Source organism: Hyposmocoma kahamanoa, unplaced genomic scaffold, assembly GCF_003589595.1.
Source record: "Hyposmocoma kahamanoa isolate Upper Pololo Valley unplaced genomic scaffold, ASM358959v1 78, whole genome shotgun sequence".
Lineage (NCBI taxonomy): Eukaryota > Metazoa > Arthropoda > Insecta > Lepidoptera > Cosmopterigidae > Hyposmocoma > Hyposmocoma kahamanoa.
The window spans coordinates 16,307,590-16,328,830 of NW_020653945.1; the positions used below are offsets into that span (position 1 = coordinate 16,307,590).

A 21,241-nucleotide genomic window follows, 5' to 3' on the forward strand; every position below is an offset into this window, starting at 1 on the left:
ATTGCCAGAAGTGTCCACCAACCACCAATGTGACTGCTTTGCAAAAATTCGCAAGCCGTCGAGAGTTTCGTTTCAATTTTCTGAGTTAGCAGATTTAGCTTCACAAGTTGGAAAGCGGCGACGCTTTTTGCGTGGAATTGTTCAATACTCGGTAATCGTCTCCGTGTTTAGTTTAAACGTTTCATATCACTATATTGGTCACACACCGTCCATAATCAGAAGGAGCGCCACCTTGATGGTAATATAGTTCTGGTGAACACCAAACATCTCTCAAAGTACGCGCGACTGAGTGCGCTCATTGATGAGGCGCCAGCTTGCGTTTGAGAAAGAGATAACAGAGAGAGTCGGTCCGCTGTGTGACTGCACGTGTCATGCAATAGTTCCATGACGTTTGGATCAGGTAATTGCGAATCGATGTTTACAGCGACTAAATAAAAATAAGAAATTAGGATTTTTTTTGCGATTTATTGATTTTGTGATTTGGGTTCAGTTTCGGATATAGAATAACCTCTGTAAATATGGCGACCATTGGCGTCAATGCAAAATCAACACGTACTTATATTATTGGAAATTGTATACTATTTAAGTCGCTTGGAAAAAAGACATAATGAGGAAGGAATAAGTATCAACATCATCATTATCCTCCTGGAAGGAGAGGGTAAAGTCATAGCCCGCGACGTGGGTCCATTTGTCCCGGGCTGGGGACTTCACACGCTGTCCAAGAGATGTGAATCTTCTTCATGTGTAGGTTTCATCACGATGTTTTCCTTTGCCGTTAGCGAGAGGTGTACGAACATAAGATTAATACGAGGAATAAAAATAAACTGGTTGTTCTTGACACTCGTCGTCACAAAGATACAAATTCACTTAAGGAGCAATTTGTTGCGGTTCTATAATAATCTAAGATTCCGGTTGATATCCAAATTTTGACATTTACGAGATTTAAAACTATGGTGAAATTAATTCTTTACACTAAAGGTTATTTATATAGCTTCTGCGGACTGCTCCTTATAACTCTTGCAGGCTATCTCGATCTATGATATCTGAAACATATGTTGTAAATGATAAATATGTACATATGGGAAATGAAACTATTTTTCCGGATTTAAATTGCGTATATTTGTGTTTTCAAACAAACCAACGTTTCGGGCCCTTGAGCGCCCAGCTACACGAGAAGAAAGATTTCGCGCGGCCGCCGCGCGGCGACCACCCAGTTACCACGCCTTCATGTATGTTAATGGCGAATCTGAATTCTATTTATAATGCAACACCATTTAAATTCCTCTCAATAAAATTACCAAACTCAAGCCAGACTAGTGCGCGTGTCCGGAACGCTCATTTAAATTAAAACGTAAAAGCTAAAAAAATAGAGCGTATTTTGCCATGAAACTTTGCCACGCACGCGGTCGCTGCGCGGCGGCAACGCGGACTCCGCTCTTCGACCGCGCGGCGGCTGTGCCGGGTGAGCGCGATGAAATTCGTTTCGAATAAATGCGCCTTTACAGGCCCCATGGTCACGGTTGACTGACATGAGACGTATAGAGGGCCCGAAACGTCAGTTTGTTTGAAAAAACAAGTATACGCGATTTAAATCCGGAAAAATAGTTTCATTTCCTATGTGTAACAATCGACATGTACAAATGTTTAATTACAAAGAGTAAGTAACCTCTAGAGTTTGTTGCTCATTCTCCTCAGGGTAATCTGTCTTATGAATGAGTAGTGGATTTTCATTCAATGCGACTATTACAAGTGTAATTTACATACCTATGAAATAAAGATTATTTGAGTTTGTTTGATTATAATAATAATAACAATAATAACGCGCACACACTCATAGCCCCGCACTAGGGAAGCTCTGTATCGCGGGTGCCATGGACACACACATAGATAACCACAAAGTACACCCAAACTCACGAGAGAAATAAATGTAGGTCCCGGGACCTCTGCTTGGCAGTCCAGTACGGTACCCATTCGGCCACGGAGGTTCATAAAATTATAATAAATGTTCACAAATGTACGTAAATTAGAAATTAAAGTAACGCGATCTCTTGATTGAGAAGCAACAGTTCTCTCACTACACTAAGCTACCACCGCTCTTATTACAAATATCTAACGTCGTCCAATGATAATATAGCAATCCCATTATACTTTTTAGCAAACTTAAAAGTATTTATTATTTTGGTTTAACTTCACTTACTATTTATTTTGTTTATCTTTAGTATTCGATTATACTGCATTATTTACTTATTGAGCATTGGTTATAAAAGATAACAAATGTTTAAGAAACTGAGAACGAAATATACTTAAAATAAAAAATTATTCGTGTAAAAACTGTAACTAAACGGTCACAAAAACCCGTCATATTTTATTATTATTGTTTTTTTTAGCATAAGGAGCGCAATAAAAAGGGTTGGAACACAGTAGTGACCATAGTCCTCGTGGAAGCCAAAGACCTACCGGATCCAATGGCTGACAACTCTCAACACACTCTGTATTGTAAGATAAGGTAACAACTATTATATACATATTTACCCATAATGACGATACCTTCTACGAACACTACGGTAACTTTATTTTTTGGTAAATTTTTGTTATTTTTCTAAACAGCCATGTATGCTCGCCGAATTTTGTGGAAAAAAAATAAAGAAACAAAAAACTAAATTCAAAACGAATTTTGTAAAAAAATAAAATAAAAACAGGGCAATAAATTAAGTTGGCGTAGTGTTCATTGGAGGTGTTACGAATACATAGGCATAATAATTACAAGCTGTACTGAATACCTTTGTGTACTTTTAGTTTACTTCTCAACCTTGGTGTAATAAGACTACATGTGCTAAATGCCACCTTCTCAGGAGAGAGATTTAATGTTGAGGTTACTAATTGTGCCGCTCACTCTCACTGCTACTGACAAATAGTTTCTGGTTGTTTACTTTGGGAAGGGGAACATAAAGTAGTCCCTCGTACTGTTTTGTGATTGGAGAAATAAATCGGATTGAACTTACAGCTGTGTATTTTCCAGCGCTTTTCCTTGAATTGGGACACGCGTTTGAGGAAATTTGTGTTCTTAGTCTTCGCGGATATTTCGTTGTTCAATCCACTAACAAGACGTCTATATGGTGTACCACGTCCTACCACATTTTGTTAAAAATGTTTTCACACACAAATATCCACATACCTTTACAACAACATCCATAAAACCAGAAAATGGCTTTATATGTCGAAATATGGATGGTTTTGTATTTCAAAGTAACAGCGTTAGATAAGTTTATTATATACCTACATAATAACTATTGTTGGATGTAATTATGTAACAAAGAGCAACTGTTCTTTCAAACAAAATTACAGTTTTTTAATTTAAATCATATTACATCTAGGACTCCATGATACAGGCTGGTCATCAATGGGATGTGGTTGCCCAGCCATGGTGAATATAAGCATGAAATAATGGTCCGCTCACGCGATGCGCTCCTCCTACCGCAAAATGGCGGCTATTTGGTTTCGCAAATTAGAAAAGTATTCAGTTTAAATACAAGTTTTTATAAATAAAAATTATTATTCTGCATTGCTAAATAAATACCCTCCGTACTACTAACAAAAACATCTCAAATAAAATGCAGTAATACATCGCAAATCCTGCACTTAAAAAGCTCTAATGAAATTTTTGGTGTACTTGGATAAATATGATAATATTCCGTTTCAGTGGTTCTAACGTTTACCATGAATTTACTCCTTAAAGTATAGTTTATAAACATTTATATTCAAGGGTAAACTTAAAAAACGCTACTTACGGTATGTTTTCAATAAATAAACACCGAAATCACCAGCCCAAACAATAACACACACGATTGTCGTGACGTATTTTTGAAGTTGTTTATTTTTTTAAATGACAGATCCAGGCATTAAAAAGTTTATGGTTTTCTAGAGTAGTTACCGAAATAGCAATTAATATTAGTTCTTTTACATGTTATAACTTCGATATCCGATAAATCGGTATAAAATCATCACCGGCACCTCTAGGTGTGGTATGCGTCTACGGCTGCATGTATCGCGTGAGCGGATAATAAGTATTATATTAATTCATTAACTTGAAATTTATCATGAGCTTTTCCGTGAAGGAAAACATCGTGATGAAACCTGCACGTTGAAGAAGGTTCACAACCCTCGGAAAACGTGTGAGGTCCCCAACCATTTTTTTGTCCGTTTTCTTTGTTATATCTTTTTTTTCTAGTTGGTTTTTGAAATTTCATGCTTGCCACACCTGTACGCTTCCACAGACGCTCCCATCGACACGTTAACACTGACACACAACTATAAGACTCACTGCACGTCCTACACATTACTTACACATTGCTTTTTGCTGTGATACACCACTTCGCGTTACCCACTAGGCGATAGATGAAAATCAGTGCGTTGCTTTTGGGTAACACCTGCACTGAGCTATGGCCTGTTTGGCTTGCTGCAGCACTCACAACTTGCTTTTTAATTAATTGTAGATATATGTCGTTTATTGTGTATATTTATTTGATTTACACATAGACAACCACAAGTTACACCCAAACTCACGAGGGAAATAAATGTATGCATACACATATTTCTTCCGGCCGAGGAATCGAACCCGAGACCTCTGCGTAGCAGTCCAGCATAGTAATCGTTCGGCCACGGAGGCAGATGATAGTATCCCTTATAACATTCCAATAAGCGATGTAATGAATTGTAGGCAACAGAATCCTTTTAATGTTTTAGGTTAGGTGCAGAAACGCATGGATCGAAATCGGTTAAAAATTCAAAAAGCCCGCAATGGCGAGAGAGATTCGAGCTACATTTGCACACAGACCATTTGCTACGGATTTCTCTTTGGGACAAGGGGAAACATAAAAATTTCATGGGCAGGTAATTTTTTTAATATAAATTCTGGAAATAGATTCATTTAAACTTTCACAGTTTTCACACTTTATTTATTTTTAAAATCGGGACTTCATTTACCTCGACTTTTCGGACGTGTTACAACGTCTATGGTCTCGAAGGGACTGACCTTCCCTTCCCTTTCCATCCCTTAGAGACTATGGTATGGACGTTGCAACGCGTACGAAACGTCAAGGTAAATAAAATATGTTTTTCTACACGATTAAGCCCCGATTCTAGAAATAGGTCAATCACTGAATCTTTGTGGCTTTAATTTAGAAAAGTATTACTGTTTTGAAGAATAAATTTAATTAAGTTTTTAAAAAGAAATACAATCGAGTTTCACAATAGCTTATTATTTATTTACCTACTGTAAAAAAATAAGGTAGGTAAATAAATAATTATTTACCTACCTTATTTATTTACACTTATTTTATTCTTTTAAACATACTATATTTTTACACTTACCTTATTTTTTTAATACTTACCTTATTTTTTATACTTAGCTTACTTTTTATATTTACCTTATTTTATTTTTATTTATTTTTAACACTAACTTCTCCAAAATATTGTTAGAGTTTTATTATCCGTGGTGAGAGACCTATAACACAAGCTTATGCTTAGTTTAGGTACCTACCAGTCTCTTATTACATAATATGTGAAAATAAATAATAATAATTACATTTTATTACATTACATTACATTTTATATTTTATTACATACATTACCTTTTATTTGAAGTTTATTTATGTAGCAATAAATAAATCATTTATGTGTTTTCATGTGGCGAAATAGATTTATCGAGAAAATTGATGTATTATTATTACTTACATTTTATTTTAAGTATATTTACGTACTTATAAATAAACCATTTATGTTGTTTTCTAATGTTGATAAATATAAAAAAGTCTGTTATCTTATTTGTTATCGTAGTGAGCGAATCTTATGAGAGTCTTTGATTTGCCTTTTTCATGGGCATGAAAGTGAATTAGTGTTACTGGAAACAAGATTCTTGTTATCTATTTAGATATATATTGTATTCTGTACTGACTTATCTGTTCTGATTTCATGATAGTTGTGTAATAAACCTAATGAACTTGGAAAAAGAACGATCACACGAAATTTGGAAAGAACTGGACGATGGTTTTGGTTCCATACACTTGAATGTGACTATGTGTACTATCAAACAAAATATGGCGATTTCCACCCATACACCTAACTTTGAGACCAACTTCGAAGTCATGAAAGAGAGATTCGTAAGTCACGGTTTTATCAAATGATTTTTATATATAAGTACCTCTAATATAAATTTACAACGTTGATAGTCCCTACAGTAGCCTTAAATTTTTTTTTTGTTGAAATTCCATGTTCGTACGGTATCAGAGCGCGATGCTATTGGCCTATATTTTATCTTTGACAGTATGGGTAGTGTTGGCAGTATGTGTGAGAGAAGTGTTTACTGAAAATACTACTTAGGGGAACGTGGGGTACTGGGAGCCCTATGAGAGCGATGTTAAACTGGACTTTCCCAGTGCTCATATTCGTGTAAACGGCACTCCTATGTCGTCGTTATCGTTCGACAAGGTTCGACTCCCGTGGGCGCCCACATAGAACCCCGTGTTTAGTCGTATGAGATGGTTGTGTGTTTTTCGCTCCGCGCTTATAAAATTTGCCAAATTTCATCATTCCAGGTAAGCATTAAAATGCATAGATACTACGTTGTATTTACACTAGCTATGTCATCATATCTATCAAATTTTAGAAGTTATGCTTGAAACCACAATAAAAATAGAAATGTTTTTACTGATTTATTCCTTTTTCAACGTGATATTACGCGGGTAGTGAGAGCTATTTGGCTCTTCTTATCCCATTGCAACATTCATTGGATAATCCTTTAACATTTCCTTGTTTATTTTCATTACTTTTTAACTTATATATTTTATTACTCAAACTGATTATATATAACGGGACCTATTTGACATACGGGATTCTTACCGGGTCCCATTTCACGAGAGCGAATGACATTTCAGTTTTTCTTTTTAACCAAATATTATATTTTAGTTTCATATTTTATCTGTGATTATCTAGTACCCAGATATGTGAAGTTTGTAAGTAATAAAAATTTAAATTGCATAATTATGACTTTTATTATCAATTTTCCTTAGTAGGCTCCCATTCCCCGACGCTCCCCTAATACTAAATTCTTTTTTTAATTATTTATTTATTTTTATTTCTTATTAAATATTTTAGGTTTTTTTGACCGCGAGTGGAGGTGTGCGATTTGTTATAGCCAACACTTAACGTGCGGTTAGCGATAATCAATACAATATACAGGATAAAGTAAAATAAAAAATAAAATATTTATTTTACGGCACACTTTTCTTGTGACCGCATTGTACAGTCAAGAGCACGTCAAGCTTGGCTCTTAAGATTTAAATCCAATTCCATGTCCATTTTTAATGTAAAGTTTTATTTAAAACTCTTGTAGGTTGGTTCGATTTTGAATAAATATTGGAATTTAAAAATATGAAAAAGTTTTACACAAGTTTAGTACAAAATGTTTATATAAAAAGAACAACCCTTAAGAGTATTTAGTAACAGTAGAGCTCCTTGTGAAAGTAAACAGTAAAGTGTCAACTTTTGCAAAATGGTCATTAAAGTTTCAGTACGTTTAAATTTGAAAAAGCGAGAATTTCGTTAAATGACGGTTTTGTTTTCAATGAGCACCAATGTTGTTATAGTTCATGAATACTATAACTTCGAACTTTTTGCCATGCATATCTTGAACATTTTGATGCACTGGTTTGTTTTACATTGACATTGCTTGTAGTATGCAGTAACATAATCCGTTGCCGACGTGTTGCGCAAGTTTCTCTTTGTTGTTTTATAAATCAATTTAAATAGTTGGGACATAACTTCGAGACGTCCATATCAGTAGTGACGGGTATAATCGACAGATGGACTTCATTAAATATAAATACAATATGATAGCAACGCTTCTATCTGGCGATGTCGCCTAAAAAATAAGCAATATACGTATCTTTAATCTTTTTTTAATCCACATTGTTTTATTACTAACATTAGGTATTAGTATTAATTAATAAGATGTTTACTTTAGTCAAATGTCAAACTATACAACGGCGTATTTAAATTGTCTCAAGTTATTTTCATTTGTTGTAAGGTTTTTATTAACGAGCAAAGCTTATAACATAAGTTGACATTAACTATTTATTTATATGTAAAAAATAATGTATTAAATCCAATGATCTTATATAGATCACTAGGTACATCCTTCTAGTTCCACTTTCTTCTTGACTCCTTTAATATTATTTATTTTGCTTTCCGTACACATTGGGTGTACAGTTTCTTTACCTGTTCTTTCTGTATATTTTTCTATTAACAATTGCTCATTATTTAAGTTCAACTTCAACAATTCACTAACTTAAAAAGTACTCATATTCGAGTCTATTTCAGAAACTTTTAAACTTACGCTCAGATTGGAACATAGTAGGGCAGCTACACGTAAAGGTAATAGGTGCAAAAGGGTTTTCTGGAAACCCCAAGGCCTACTGTATACTGGAACTAGACAATGAAAGAGTAAAGACGCCCAGTGTTAAAGCAACTGCAAATGCTGTTTGGAATAAGGACTACGTTTTGTGAGTATTCTCATTTAATCAAGTATTTTATTGGTGCTTTATAAAGTGTATTTTATAGAGAAGGAAAAAGGAAGTACCTATATATTTTTTTCATATTACTTTGAGATAATATATATTATCTATGACCACCAGCATACTACTAGTTATAAAAGTTTTGTTATTGCGAACAAAATATTTCTCGTGATTCCTTATCGACACCTATATCTATGGTCGACACCAATTCTATCGCTAACAATTATATGTTTACTTAATTATTAAACAAGGCATTACGCACTACAGTGTTTAGAAATCGGATACGAAAGATTTTTTCTTTATCTAATCAATAAGTTAGTAATAACATTAATTTGATATAATATGCGTATGAACGTTTCATACATAATTTAGTTCAAAATTATTTTCCGCACAAAGATAATGAAATTGAAAAATGATTGTTGTGATGTAGCAGTTAGCGATAAAATGATGTCACTAGGAAATCAGCAGTAAATTTACTTTTGTGATTTGAAAACTTTTATTTTAACTTTTATCTCTAACTACGCACACCTAATTCTACTTTTTCCTCCACGTATATACAATAACTAAGTATAAAAATGTTAAGTTAAGTGGGCATCACACGGTCGGTTTGATCCCCCATTTTATAATAATAATTAACCAATTATCAGAGATAATTGCATTGACCCATGCACCGCTACGGACGCGTTACCGAGTTATTTAGTTATTTAGGTTAAGTTAGGTTTTTTTATACAAACGCGGAAGTCCCTCTGGGCAGAAACGAATTGGACTATTTAGGTTAAGTTAGGTTTTTTTTTATACAAACGCGGAAGTCCCTCTTGGCAGAAACGAATCGGATTATTTAGGTTAAGTTAGGTTTTTTTATACAAACGCGGAAGTCCCTCTTGGCAGAAACGAATCGGATTATTTAGGTTAAGTTAGGTTTTTTTATACAAACGCGGATGTCCCTCTGGGCAGAAACGAATCGGATTATTTAGGTTAAGTTAGGTTTTTTTATACAAACGCGGAAGACCCTCTGGGCAATGAGTGCTTTAATAAAAAATATTATTCTCATTTTAACAACGTGTTTTATTACAGAAAGCATTATTTTTATACATTTCCTAATACGATATTGGAATTATATGTATACAATTCCTAGGAATTGTACACATTTTCTAGGACATTTATGTAACAAATAGTTTTTGAAACAATATTTTATACATTTCTAGATAGCTTCGGAATTGTATATATTTCCTAGGATTTGTATACAATTCCTAGATTTCATATATTTCCGGTAACATACACAAGGCCGACATAAACGCCCGAATGTGTTAGGCCCCTTAGAGCTGTTACACACGGCGACTGTTAGCAGCAATGCAAACGCGATGCAGTAGCTAATCGTCTACCTTTACCATCAAGTATATAACTAGAAATAGAGACGAAATGTCATTAATTTGCTTGAAAACTATTCCGCCGAATCACTACGGTGACAACTGCGCTCTGATTGGCCAGCCCGAATTCGAAACAATTGACGGGTGTCGTCAACTGTTTCACTTAAAATCGACCAGTTTAACTTGAGCTTTGCTATAATGGACGATAATCCAAAAATACATATCATTTAATTACCGATAAAATGAGATTCAGTTTGTTTTGTAATTAGACGTTTTGCTGTTTCTCACGCGCCACCTAATGGAACAGCCCCCTAGTTAGAGATGTTACGTTTATTACAATAAATACAAAATCTTTTTGGAATATACGGAGGCGTACACACGGTCAGTTGTTGGCGCTGTACTATTTCAGCTTTTTAATTTGTGATTCCAGTACACACGAGAGTTGATATTTAAAAGTGATAGAGTATAGTTTGCCAGGGATGGATGACCCTTATTTCGTCTCTATTTCTGGTTAAATACTCGATGATCTTTACACACACGTGCGACTTAAGCAGCGATGCAAACGCGCGGCTGCATCGATACAAACACGCGATTGCATCGCTACGCTTGTGATTTAGAAGCGATTGCTTTGATGCAATGGCGCGTTTGTATTCATGCAGTCACGCGTTTGCATCGATGCAATCGCCTATAAATCGTAAGTGTAGCGACGCAGTCGCGCGTTTCACAGACGCGTGTATTCATCGCTGCTAAAAGTCGTCGTGTGCAACCACTCTTAAAAATAGATTATAAAAAAATATTTATACAGCGTAAATATCTTTGTTATCATTTTTGTGACAAGAAACTAATCTAAAATACACAGTTACTACTTATACAATGTTTTTTAATCTAACAGCAATGTATATGACGTCACGGGCACACTAGATATAATAGTAGGCGACAATTCAACGCCAAAATACCTGGGAAAGGTGTTAATACCCTTACTACGAATTGTTAATGGACAACCTCGATGGTACGCGTTGAAGAACAAGAGTTGCCGAGAGAACGCTAAAGGAAATTGCCCTAGAATCTTAATAGAAATGTCTTTGTTTTATAACCCGGTAAGTAATAATTTATAATAGTCATTAAATCGCTTGTGTATTAAGAACTAATAATTTTACACATCGAGTTAACATTAGACAGTTACGGTGTGCCATTAAGAAATAGCTTAGAAAAATGGCGGAATGTATAAATTGCCGTTGATTTTATAATACAACTGGTCATATTTAAAAAGAACTAATACTATCGCAATATCCTAAGATCGCTATTCGCAAATAAATAATGGAATGCTAAAAAATAAAAAATAAATACGTTTTTAACTTAATTTATTTTGTCAAGTTCTTAGGTTTTTAGTTCTTTAAATTTGATTGCTAGCAAGCAAATTAATTTTTCCGGATTTATATCTCATATACATTTGTTTTTCAAACAAACCAGCGTTTCTGGCTCTTTACAGCTCGCTAGCTCCCGTGGTCACGGCTAACTGAGTAAAATATACTCGATTGAGATCCGGAAAAAATAGTTTCATTTGCAATGTATTGCATATCATTTTCGCATCACAGCCTATTATAATCTGTATCTTTAGGTAAAGGAGATCGTTTTGCTTAAACTACAGCCGCACACACACAAGTTCAACATTTATGGCATGTTTGTTGTTTATGATTTTTTGTGTTGTGGTGTTGAAATATATGCTTTCTATTCTATATACATATTAATATTAATGCAAAGAGTAAAATAATACCCAAATCTTGAAGAGTCCCGTGTGTAGGAAGTGGTACATTGTATATAGATAATAGAATAGGTTTACTGATCTAATTTTGATCTTGTGTGACGACAAAGTGGAACAGATATCTTTAGTTTGAAGTTACTTTGTTACTTTGTGTCCTTAATTGGTGTAGAGATATCAAAATAAACAACTTTGTTTTTGTAGATAATGGATGACACTGTGCTAACTTTTTAGAGATTTGTTTTAATTAGTATATAAGGAAACGCAACGCGCTGTCGTAGCGCCTACTTTACGTGTGTGGGTGTAGGTTCCCCTTGTACGATTAGAGCTTCATCAGGAATATCGGCTTTTCTGGGTTAGCCGAAGACTGAGGATCGATCATGACTCTGAGGTATTTCGCCCTGAAGTAGGCCATACTCGAACTTGGATGATTGTCCGTGTTCATTATGACAACCTCGATAGCCCAACGACTTACATTGTGGGCGCTGGATGCGGAGTTTGATCCCCGGTAGGACCAATTTGGGAAATTGACTTTTCTAAATAGGTTATGCATTGGGTGTTCTGGGAAGTGACCCAGAGTTAATCCCTTTGCTCTGGTACTCATAGTGTTACGAATTTTCTAGTTTGAGACCAGGTAATTGGTGTGATTGTCTGGCACATTATTCATTCAGGCATTCTGGCACATCATCATTATGACATTCTTAATGCGGCAGCTAGAGCATGGAGTTTTCTGGATAGATAGGCGTTCAGCGATGGGTGTGCTTCCCTAGCCTGCCTATAAAATCGTAAGGGTTATCTTAGTGTAATTATGAGAAGTCTGCGCTTGATCATTGGTAGGAGAGGGGCACTACGGACCAACAGCAACTGTCTCTGACCCTTTTCCAACCTTGTTCGTCTGCTGCGCCATTGCCATGTAAGTCGCAGTGTCAGAGCCACTTGTCTAATTACGCCGAAATAATTTACTTTTGCGACTTTGATATTTTCAAATGGACAACTAATCTCTATTTACCGATTAAAATATTTTTAAAATAAAATCTACGCGAAAGTAAATAAAAAGGTAGGTATTTAGGGCTCTATCAAGTTAGACGCTTTTAGTGGCGAGGCAGTCGCTCCACGACAAATTTTCATATAATATCTAGTCTGCAAAAAAGGCACGAGTGTGGGGCGACTGTGGTGCGGGCGTAGGGCGACTTTGGCGCGAGCGTGTGCCGACTGTGGCGCGAGTGTGGGGCGACTGTGGCGCTGCAGCTGCGCTTCTAAATATTGTATGAAAATTAGTAGTGGCGTGATTGCAGAGTCATAGTGGCGCCACTGAGCGCTTCTATAAGCGTCTAATTTGCCCTAAGTACCTACCTTTCTTTCTACCTTTCTCAAAATATTTTGAACGGTAAACAGAGATTAGCCGTCTGTTTCTTGAGTACTTTACTTTCACTTGCTTACTTTCCTCTTTGATATGTTGAAACTACCCAATGATAGGGTAGCATAGGGAGCATTTCAAAACAGATGTACTGTATTTTATAAACCACTGTCGCTTTTGGGTACGGGACTCTTTTAAGGGGAGGAATATGGATCATAAATTGAATTAGAAATCTCACATTCATAAATACGAATTTATAAAAGAAGGTTTTGCAGGTAAAAGCATCATTAAAAGTGTTTGAGCCGAAACAGACGAGGTACATAAAGCCTCAACCAAAGTTCGATTTGACTCTACTTTACAATAATATAGTTCATGTAAAGGACACCATGCTCTTGCTCGTGGAAATTAATGAAGGTATCAAGTGAGTTCAAATTTCTAAAGCAAAACAAAAATGCGTATATTAGTTTATTTTGTTCAACATTTTCGTAACATGTGTCTCTTCTCTTCACAACATGTATTTTTCTTCCATTCTCCCCTATCGGCCGCAATTTCCATACTCACATCTTTCTTATCCATGTCATCTTTCACACAATCCATCTATCTTTTCTTTGGCCTTCCATTCCCCTTATATCTCTCTACGTTCATACCTAACACTCTTCTCGTCACATGACATTCTTCCCTCCACATGACATGTCCAGTCCATACCTAACCTATTACTCCTCATCTTTTCCGTCTCTGGCGCCACTTTCAAACTTCCTCTGATGTAGTTATTTTATTTTCTCTCGCCACTCCACACATCCATCTCAACATTCACATTTCCGCTGCATGCACAGCTCGTTCATCCTCCCTTTTTATCGCCCAACATTCTGATCTATACAGTACGACAGGTCTAATCACGGTCTTGTATATTTTCCCCTTTAGCTAAAGGGGCATTCGCTGATAGCAAATAGTGCCTGTCTATACATTTGTTACTTGTAAAAGACTAACAACCTCCCAGGACCATATCTTAAATAAAAAAAACAACTTTTGTGTTAACTTTTTATAATATATTTAGTAAAAATAAACTTAAGTTTTTGCCTTGGCCTCCGATAAGAGCGCGCACTGTCTTGTGCGATCTCCTCCTAGTTCACTGGGTGCAGGGCGCGGAGGTCTTTCTGCAATCTATTCCTAGAAAAATTAAAACCTCTAAAGGATTATGCTAAATATAAAACTAAGTGCCTAACCATTTACAGAAGATAGAAATTTAGACTGGATTAGTTCTATGGAGTTCGGAGATATTGGTGCTGTCACTTATAACACTGGAGCTCTTTGCAACCTGTAAACATTGAAGTACTTATTTAGATACTCTTGTCCATTTTCAGACAATTTCTAGAATGGGAAAACAAAGAGCTATCGACCCTGGTACTTATTGGTTGGCTATTATTTTGGTACAATTTTAAGGCATGGCTAGCTCCACTTCTTTTATTAGCGCCTTTCCTCTACTTTTGGGCAAATAAAGAAAAACAACGTGAGTTTTTTACTGTCGTATACTTACCATGGATCTTTATTTTAAATAGAGCCACTATTATTAAGATGAATATGCAATGTATTTACGATAGATTCTGCCGCTGTTATATGGAACTGAAAATCGTTCTTTTTTCACGAAAATGTGGTTTTTACCTTAGAATAATAACGGTTTTTACTATCTTACAACGACGTGTAAGCTAATGAAAATGAGCCTTGACTATTGCAGCTTTACTTCAACCGCAGAGTCTATTTATTGAATGTACTGTGATGTAAAGGGGTCGTTTCAAGTAGGTTTCCTCTACCTGATATCGGTGGCAATTTGTATTTTTTAAATATTCTAGAATATTATCATGAACCATTATTTAATATTCGATTGTAGTAACCCGAAATATTATTTAATAATATGCACGAATACATACATAATCAAAATTGCCACCGAAATTAGGTACAGAAAACTGACGATGAATAAAACGAAAGCAGAATGTCATGATGTTACAAAAAGAAGAATTGTAAAAAGAAGAATTGCATGTAGCAATTGTAATTTTATATCTCTGATTAGACCGGGTTTTGATAATTAATTTCCCCCTTTGCTTAATATGATTCTCCATTTGTCGTTTGTAAAATTTTCTATTTCTTTAGAGGTTCTAGTCGTTCGAGGTTCAGAAATTGAAAACTGAAAAAAATCAGTGTTTTTTTATATTGTATTTTTACTTATTTCAGAGGTACGAACATTTAGGCGAGGATACGATCACATCATAGATGAATCTGACCCTAATGCAAAGGTAAAAAGATGTAAGAAGATAACAGAGTAAAATATCATTTTTATGAATTTTAATTACCAATCAAAGAGTGTACATTAAAGTAAATTTTAGTATTCTTTTTACAAGTCTCATGGTCACGGCTGACTTTCATGGTATCAGCCAGTTATGTCTAATATTAATGTCCCTCTGTTTTGAAATATAATTATAAAAATTAATAATTTAAATACCTCATTTCTAATTTTACCAAAGAACATTCCAATTTATATACGATTTACAAAATATTTTATTTTAACAATATAAATTTTACATAATTAAAGGGAAATTAGTAATAAAAATAAAACATATTCATGAGTTGTAATATGTAGTCTTTGTCTGCTTGGGATTTTTTCATCAGAAGAAATACTTATGGTTTAATAGTTCATTTTAAAAAACAAATACATGCGATTAATGTCCGAAAAAACTTTTAATTCAAAAGGGCAACAATCGCGATAACCTGTGAACTCATTCTGATTCTTTGTTTACAGGTTAAGCAAACTATCACAAATAAAATAAGCAATCTTCCGGAAACGACCCTCATTGTCACAGATGGTGTCGATTATATATGTTCCATGGTAGAAAGAATTTACAAGTAAGTATCTATCAGTTTAATTAGGAGTACCTTGTAATTTAATCTCCTGGCTTAGATAGCTAATTGAACCTCCACAGCTCGACAAACTCCCTTCTTCTACTTATCGTGTCCATGCTTCTCTTATTGAATAGTATGTTGCCACTGTGACCGCGTTATCCATGGCCGCGTAGAAATCTTCCCTCATACAGGTATTAGGGCATAAGGGGCTTGTGCCCCTTGTGCAGCAAGTGCTGCGTGGACTGTGTTGGAGCATCTCAGTCACATTGGAGTAGACTAGCATCCCTGAATACCTATTTACACATCTTGTCTCTGCAGCGACCTACATGAGTGCAAAGTCGATTCAAGGACTTCCACGCGAGTCACCGTAGATCGTAACCCTTCATAAGGTCTTTCTGAGTGACCTTCCAATATGGCATTTATTAGATCTACTGTTAAAAAAACAAGTTTTTTTCCGAAATTGTAGGTATATAGAAAAGTGCAAAGCGCTCGTTGTAGTTTTATAACTTTAGTTTAATTGTAATTTCCCAAACGACCACGTCTACCTGGTCTCAAACTAGGTAATTCCTTGTAATTTAAGAGCAATGGAATTAACTGGCACTGCTCAGTACATCCAAACTAGAATCTTTTTTCTTTTATGATACCTAGTGACGAGACGGACAACTGCGCCTGCTGTTAATTGACACGCCTGTGCACAGCAGTTGCAGTGCCACTCATAGCTTTAAATCGTAAAGATCCGAGTGACAATGCCACTGCGCCTGTCACCATAAGACGTGAGTTGATAAGTGGCTGTTGACAAGTCCCATGTCCCATGTGCAAATTCACCAGCTCCCTTAAGGTGCTTGATAGAAATTTGTATGACAATATTTTTATTCTTTTCTATCCCATCTTCGGTGGAAATAGTCAGGATTAAGGAGGACGGGCGAGTCGAGAATTGAAATATTTTTGTGTTATGGATATGTCACATGTCACGTATTCTTTTGTCACTGACTGCATAATAATATTATCTATCTATCAAACCTATCTCGAACTCGGTAGGTAATTGGTTTGGTTGTCTGGCATACTTTTATTATTATTATTGGTTCATTACAACCTATATTAATTATGATAAGTTGGTATTGCTAGATAATAGCGAAGACTATGCAACGTATGTATCGGCGCTATGCGACTTTAGTCAGACATAAAATATTTATTTGAAAAATTTAGACTCTCCGTATAGTATAGTTTGTATCATTTACAAAATTAATTTTGAATGATTTATTTTTAAAATTAACGTTTATCATCTAGATTTATATTAAAATTAGCGAAATACTTTATGTTGTACGTACATGCTATTCATTTCCAGTGTAGATTTTTTAATAATACCAAGTGACGGGATAAACAAGTCATACGCCTGGTGGTAAGCGACACGCCTATCCATAACAGTTGCAGTGGCACTTAGAGCTTTCTCACAAATCAATCTAAGGCACTGCCATTGCGCCCGTCACCCTGAGACATGAGTTGACAAGTCCCATGTGCCTGTAATTTCATCAGTACCCTTACCCTCAAAACCGAATCGCAATAATGCCTACATTACTGCTTGGTAAATTGGCAGCTCTACGTTAGACGATCTCTTTCTTTTGATTGCATTTGTTTTAAAAGCTGGGAGGCATGTTGTTTTATTTTTTTTTTCAATTTCGGAAAACTTTGTTTCAGCCTCATGACATTCAAAGTGCCGTTTATGAGCTACTTGATGATGACCCTTTTGTTATTGTGTTCAATGCTTCTGTATTTCGTACCTGTTAATTATCTTATGATGGTTCTAGGTAAGCAATCTTATTTGCGTGCGTGCTTGGAGGGATAGCCTCTTTAACACCCACCAACCACTCGAACGGTTACCATGCCGGACTGCCACGCAGAGGTCCCAGGTTCGATTCCCGGGCCGGGAGAAATGTTTGTTTGGCTTACATTTATTTCTCTCGTGAGTTCGGGTGTAATTTGTGGTTGTCTATGTGTGTGTCCATGGCACCCGCGACACAGGGTTTCCCTAGTGCGGGGCTATGTTGGGTGTGTGCGTTATTTATTTTATTTATTTATTTATTTATTTTATTATAATGTACACTGGGCGTTTCGTGATCAATAGAAATAATATTATCAATCACTTGACACATTAATGTTTGTACATTTTGATAAATCTGTAATGGCATTGTTACGTCGTCAAAAAATAACCATTCATCAATAACCATACTATTTCGAAAAGCAATAGTTTGAATATTTTAATATCATTAAGAGTCTATACAATATTAAATAGCTCTGGTTGATTCCGCACAACAGCGAAAGTGTTGAATCAACCACTTTGGAAAAATATATGCAGTAAAATTGAGGATATATATTGATTACTATACGGTGTGAAAACACGATTCTTAAAAATTTTCACGATTGAAAAAAACACGAACTTACATAAATCGAAATCGAAATTTTATAAGAAAACTGCTGTATTCAATAGGTACTTTACATATACCAATTATTTTTTTATATGAACTGAACTAAATAGAACACGTATGGTATAGTAGGTATACATTTTTCAAACTTTTTCAAATTCTTGTAACTCTATCTACAATATTTGTCTATAGAATTACAAGAATTGGAGGGGGTTTGGACGATATTTTTTTGTATCTAATGGAGCAATAAACATGTTTGAGATATGAATAAACTCGTTCTTCTCAGGGAGGTCAGCGTAGTGAACGAGCAGTAGCTTAAATGTGACGTTTTCAAGTGTAAATTTATTTTACCTATGGAATAACCTAATCTTTGACTTTTTGACTTTGACTTTGACTTTGACGTAACTCGATGCCATTATGCCATTCTTCCATGAGGGGTGCGAAATTTACAAAGAGCATCCCCTAGAGATTCTTACTCATCTTCTCATCGGAATCTGCCTTACGAATAAGTAGTACTGTTTAATCAATTGTAATTTGCATGCGTTAAATTTCAATCAGACGTTTACTGTTTTACAATTTATGGATTTCAATATCTCGAGTTCTTAGGTTTTCGCGTTTGTTGCACATAGGAAATAAAACAATTTTTCGTATTTAAATTGCGTATATTGGTTTTTCAAACAATCTTGATTGTGAGTGCGTTCTTTCTTATATTGGACAAATGGAGCGAAGTATTTTGTATCCGTGTCAAAGAACATATAGCTGATATCAAACACCGTCGCATAAGCAAGTGTGCAGTCACATTCAATGAAGTTTGACAAACCCCAAATCCTTGTAAAAGAAGTCCGTTATTACCCCAGGAAATTAAAAAAAACATCCTAATTCAACAGGGAAGATGGTTTCTCCAACCAGTTTGGGATCCAGTATTTCCTCTGATGAAAAATCCCAAACAGGCATAAGACTGCAGTACTAATTAATATGTTTAATTTATTCTAATTTCCATTATTAATTAATAATAAATTTAACTTAATAAACATTCATATTGTTAAATTAAAATAATTTGTAAAACATAATGTAGCGTAAATTGGAGTGTTTCTTAGTAAAAGTAAAAATAAGCTATTTAATTATTAACAAAATAATAGGGTGGTTTTCATTAATATTAGACAAAACTTGTTGATGAATGTACCACCTCAGTCAACCGTGACCATGGGACCTGTAAAGGGCCCGAAACGTTGGTTTGTTCGAAAAAACAAATATACGCGATTTAAAACCGGAAAAATAGTTTGATTTCAATGTCTTTTACAGAAACAAAGTAACTAGACCTAAATAACTTATTTCATTGGTCTAATACAGTTATAACTTCGAAGTAGAAGCAGCAGTTATTGACCTAATAACTTAATTGAAGGCTTTGAAATAAAATTTATTAATTTCTTTGTATTACGCAGAATATAAAGGCGTTACAAGAAAGCATTTTTTTATCACTATGCGAAGTTTTCATAATTTTGAATAGTAGTGATGACCATTGTGACAGTTTCGAGTGCAATTTCTATGATTTATAGATGTTTTGTTTTTGATTTTTGATCTTCCTCTGAAACAATTAAAAGAACCAACATTCTAAAGTAGATTTTTTCAAACAATTTGAACTACTGTGCTTCATGTGTTATGCTTATGTATTTTTCATACAGGTACTTATAAGTATTCTCGGAAATATTTGAATCCCGAGAGGCAGTTAAACAACGCCTTATTGGATTTCATGTCGCGCGTGCCCGACAGTGAAATATGGGTAACGTATCCAATAAATAAACGAATTTTTATTATCACTGTGCATATATTTATGTCGAATGCGGGTAGTTCGTTTCTTTCAAGCCTTACTTTGATTGAGGCCCGTTATTTAAAACGGAGCGAATCGTTTAACATCGTCATGCCGCTTAGTCAAAATAACTAAAATTGGTTGCTAAAACACAGCTCTTTTCCTTTTTGTTTTGTGAGATAATGAACCGTAATCAGAGTCAGTAACTGAATTTACCTGGAACATATATATTTATCAATAAAAAGTGTATGTAGGAGTTCTAAATTCTAAATATACATACAATAACATTGAGTGCGCTACAGATTTTCATTTCTGATTTTATTTCATTTACAGATCGACTGGAAAGAACTGAATGTACCAGAACCTCAAAGTAACAATTTGAGAACTTCACTGCATAGAAGTGTAAGCTACGAGCATTTATAGATCAATTATGTTATGGAAATACATGTAAATAAATTAAATAAATATGAACTCGTTTATAAAAAATATAAATAAACGCTTTTCTTGCAAACGGTGCAGCTGTTATATGCGAACTCGTAAATAAAAGATGTAATGAATCGAGATCTTAGGTTTTTCATTCAATCATATTGTAAGCAATCTTCTTTCTCTTAATAAATCTTCAAACATCTTAGGTTTTTTAAACCATCTTCCTGATGAAATATATGCTTTTGAGATAGGTCATTGTTCTGGAAAGCTATCGATTTGTAAAGGTATAGGTAAGTCTTGTAAGTGTGTCGGTTCTTTCCTTAAGATATCTTTGCTATCTCTGATGATAGCCAGGCGTCATATTTTTTAAAGAGCAAGTGTGTTGTTCTGAACGATGACGTACGAAGCAATTTTTCCCTTATATTAATGAGTAATCGTATAATAAATCATAAAAAGTCTTGCAAGTAGCAAATGTATATTGTCCAGTTCGTTTACCTACAAATGACGTCAGGCGCTCTTAGTTCACAACTAAGTGCCATATGCGCGACTATTTATACAGCGGTTTTAGGGTATAAAAAGCTTTATTTAAATAAAATCATATTTAGGAAATGAAACTATTTTTCCGGATTTAAATCGCGTATAT

The 21,241-nt window shown here is 34.9% G+C and overlaps 1 protein-coding gene across 1 annotated transcript; it reads left to right on the forward strand.

Moving 5' to 3' along the window:
• The first annotated feature begins 537 nt into the window (after positions 1 to 537).
• LOC113233387 (multiple C2 and transmembrane domain-containing protein-like) lies at positions 538 to 20,705 on the forward strand. Its single transcript, XM_026468508.1, has 13 exons — positions 538 to 744; positions 2,388 to 2,506; positions 4,744 to 4,890; positions 5,978 to 6,158; positions 8,377 to 8,558; positions 10,830 to 11,034; positions 13,329 to 13,474; positions 14,415 to 14,560; positions 15,280 to 15,341; positions 15,845 to 15,948; positions 17,641 to 17,750; positions 20,048 to 20,145; positions 20,506 to 20,705. The coding sequence occupies exons 1-13, from the start codon at positions 538 to 540 to the stop codon at positions 20,593 to 20,595; spliced, it is 1,797 nt and encodes a 598-aa protein (XP_026324293.1). The 3' UTR covers positions 20,596 to 20,705.
• The last annotated feature ends 536 nt before the right edge of the window (positions 20,706 to 21,241 follow it).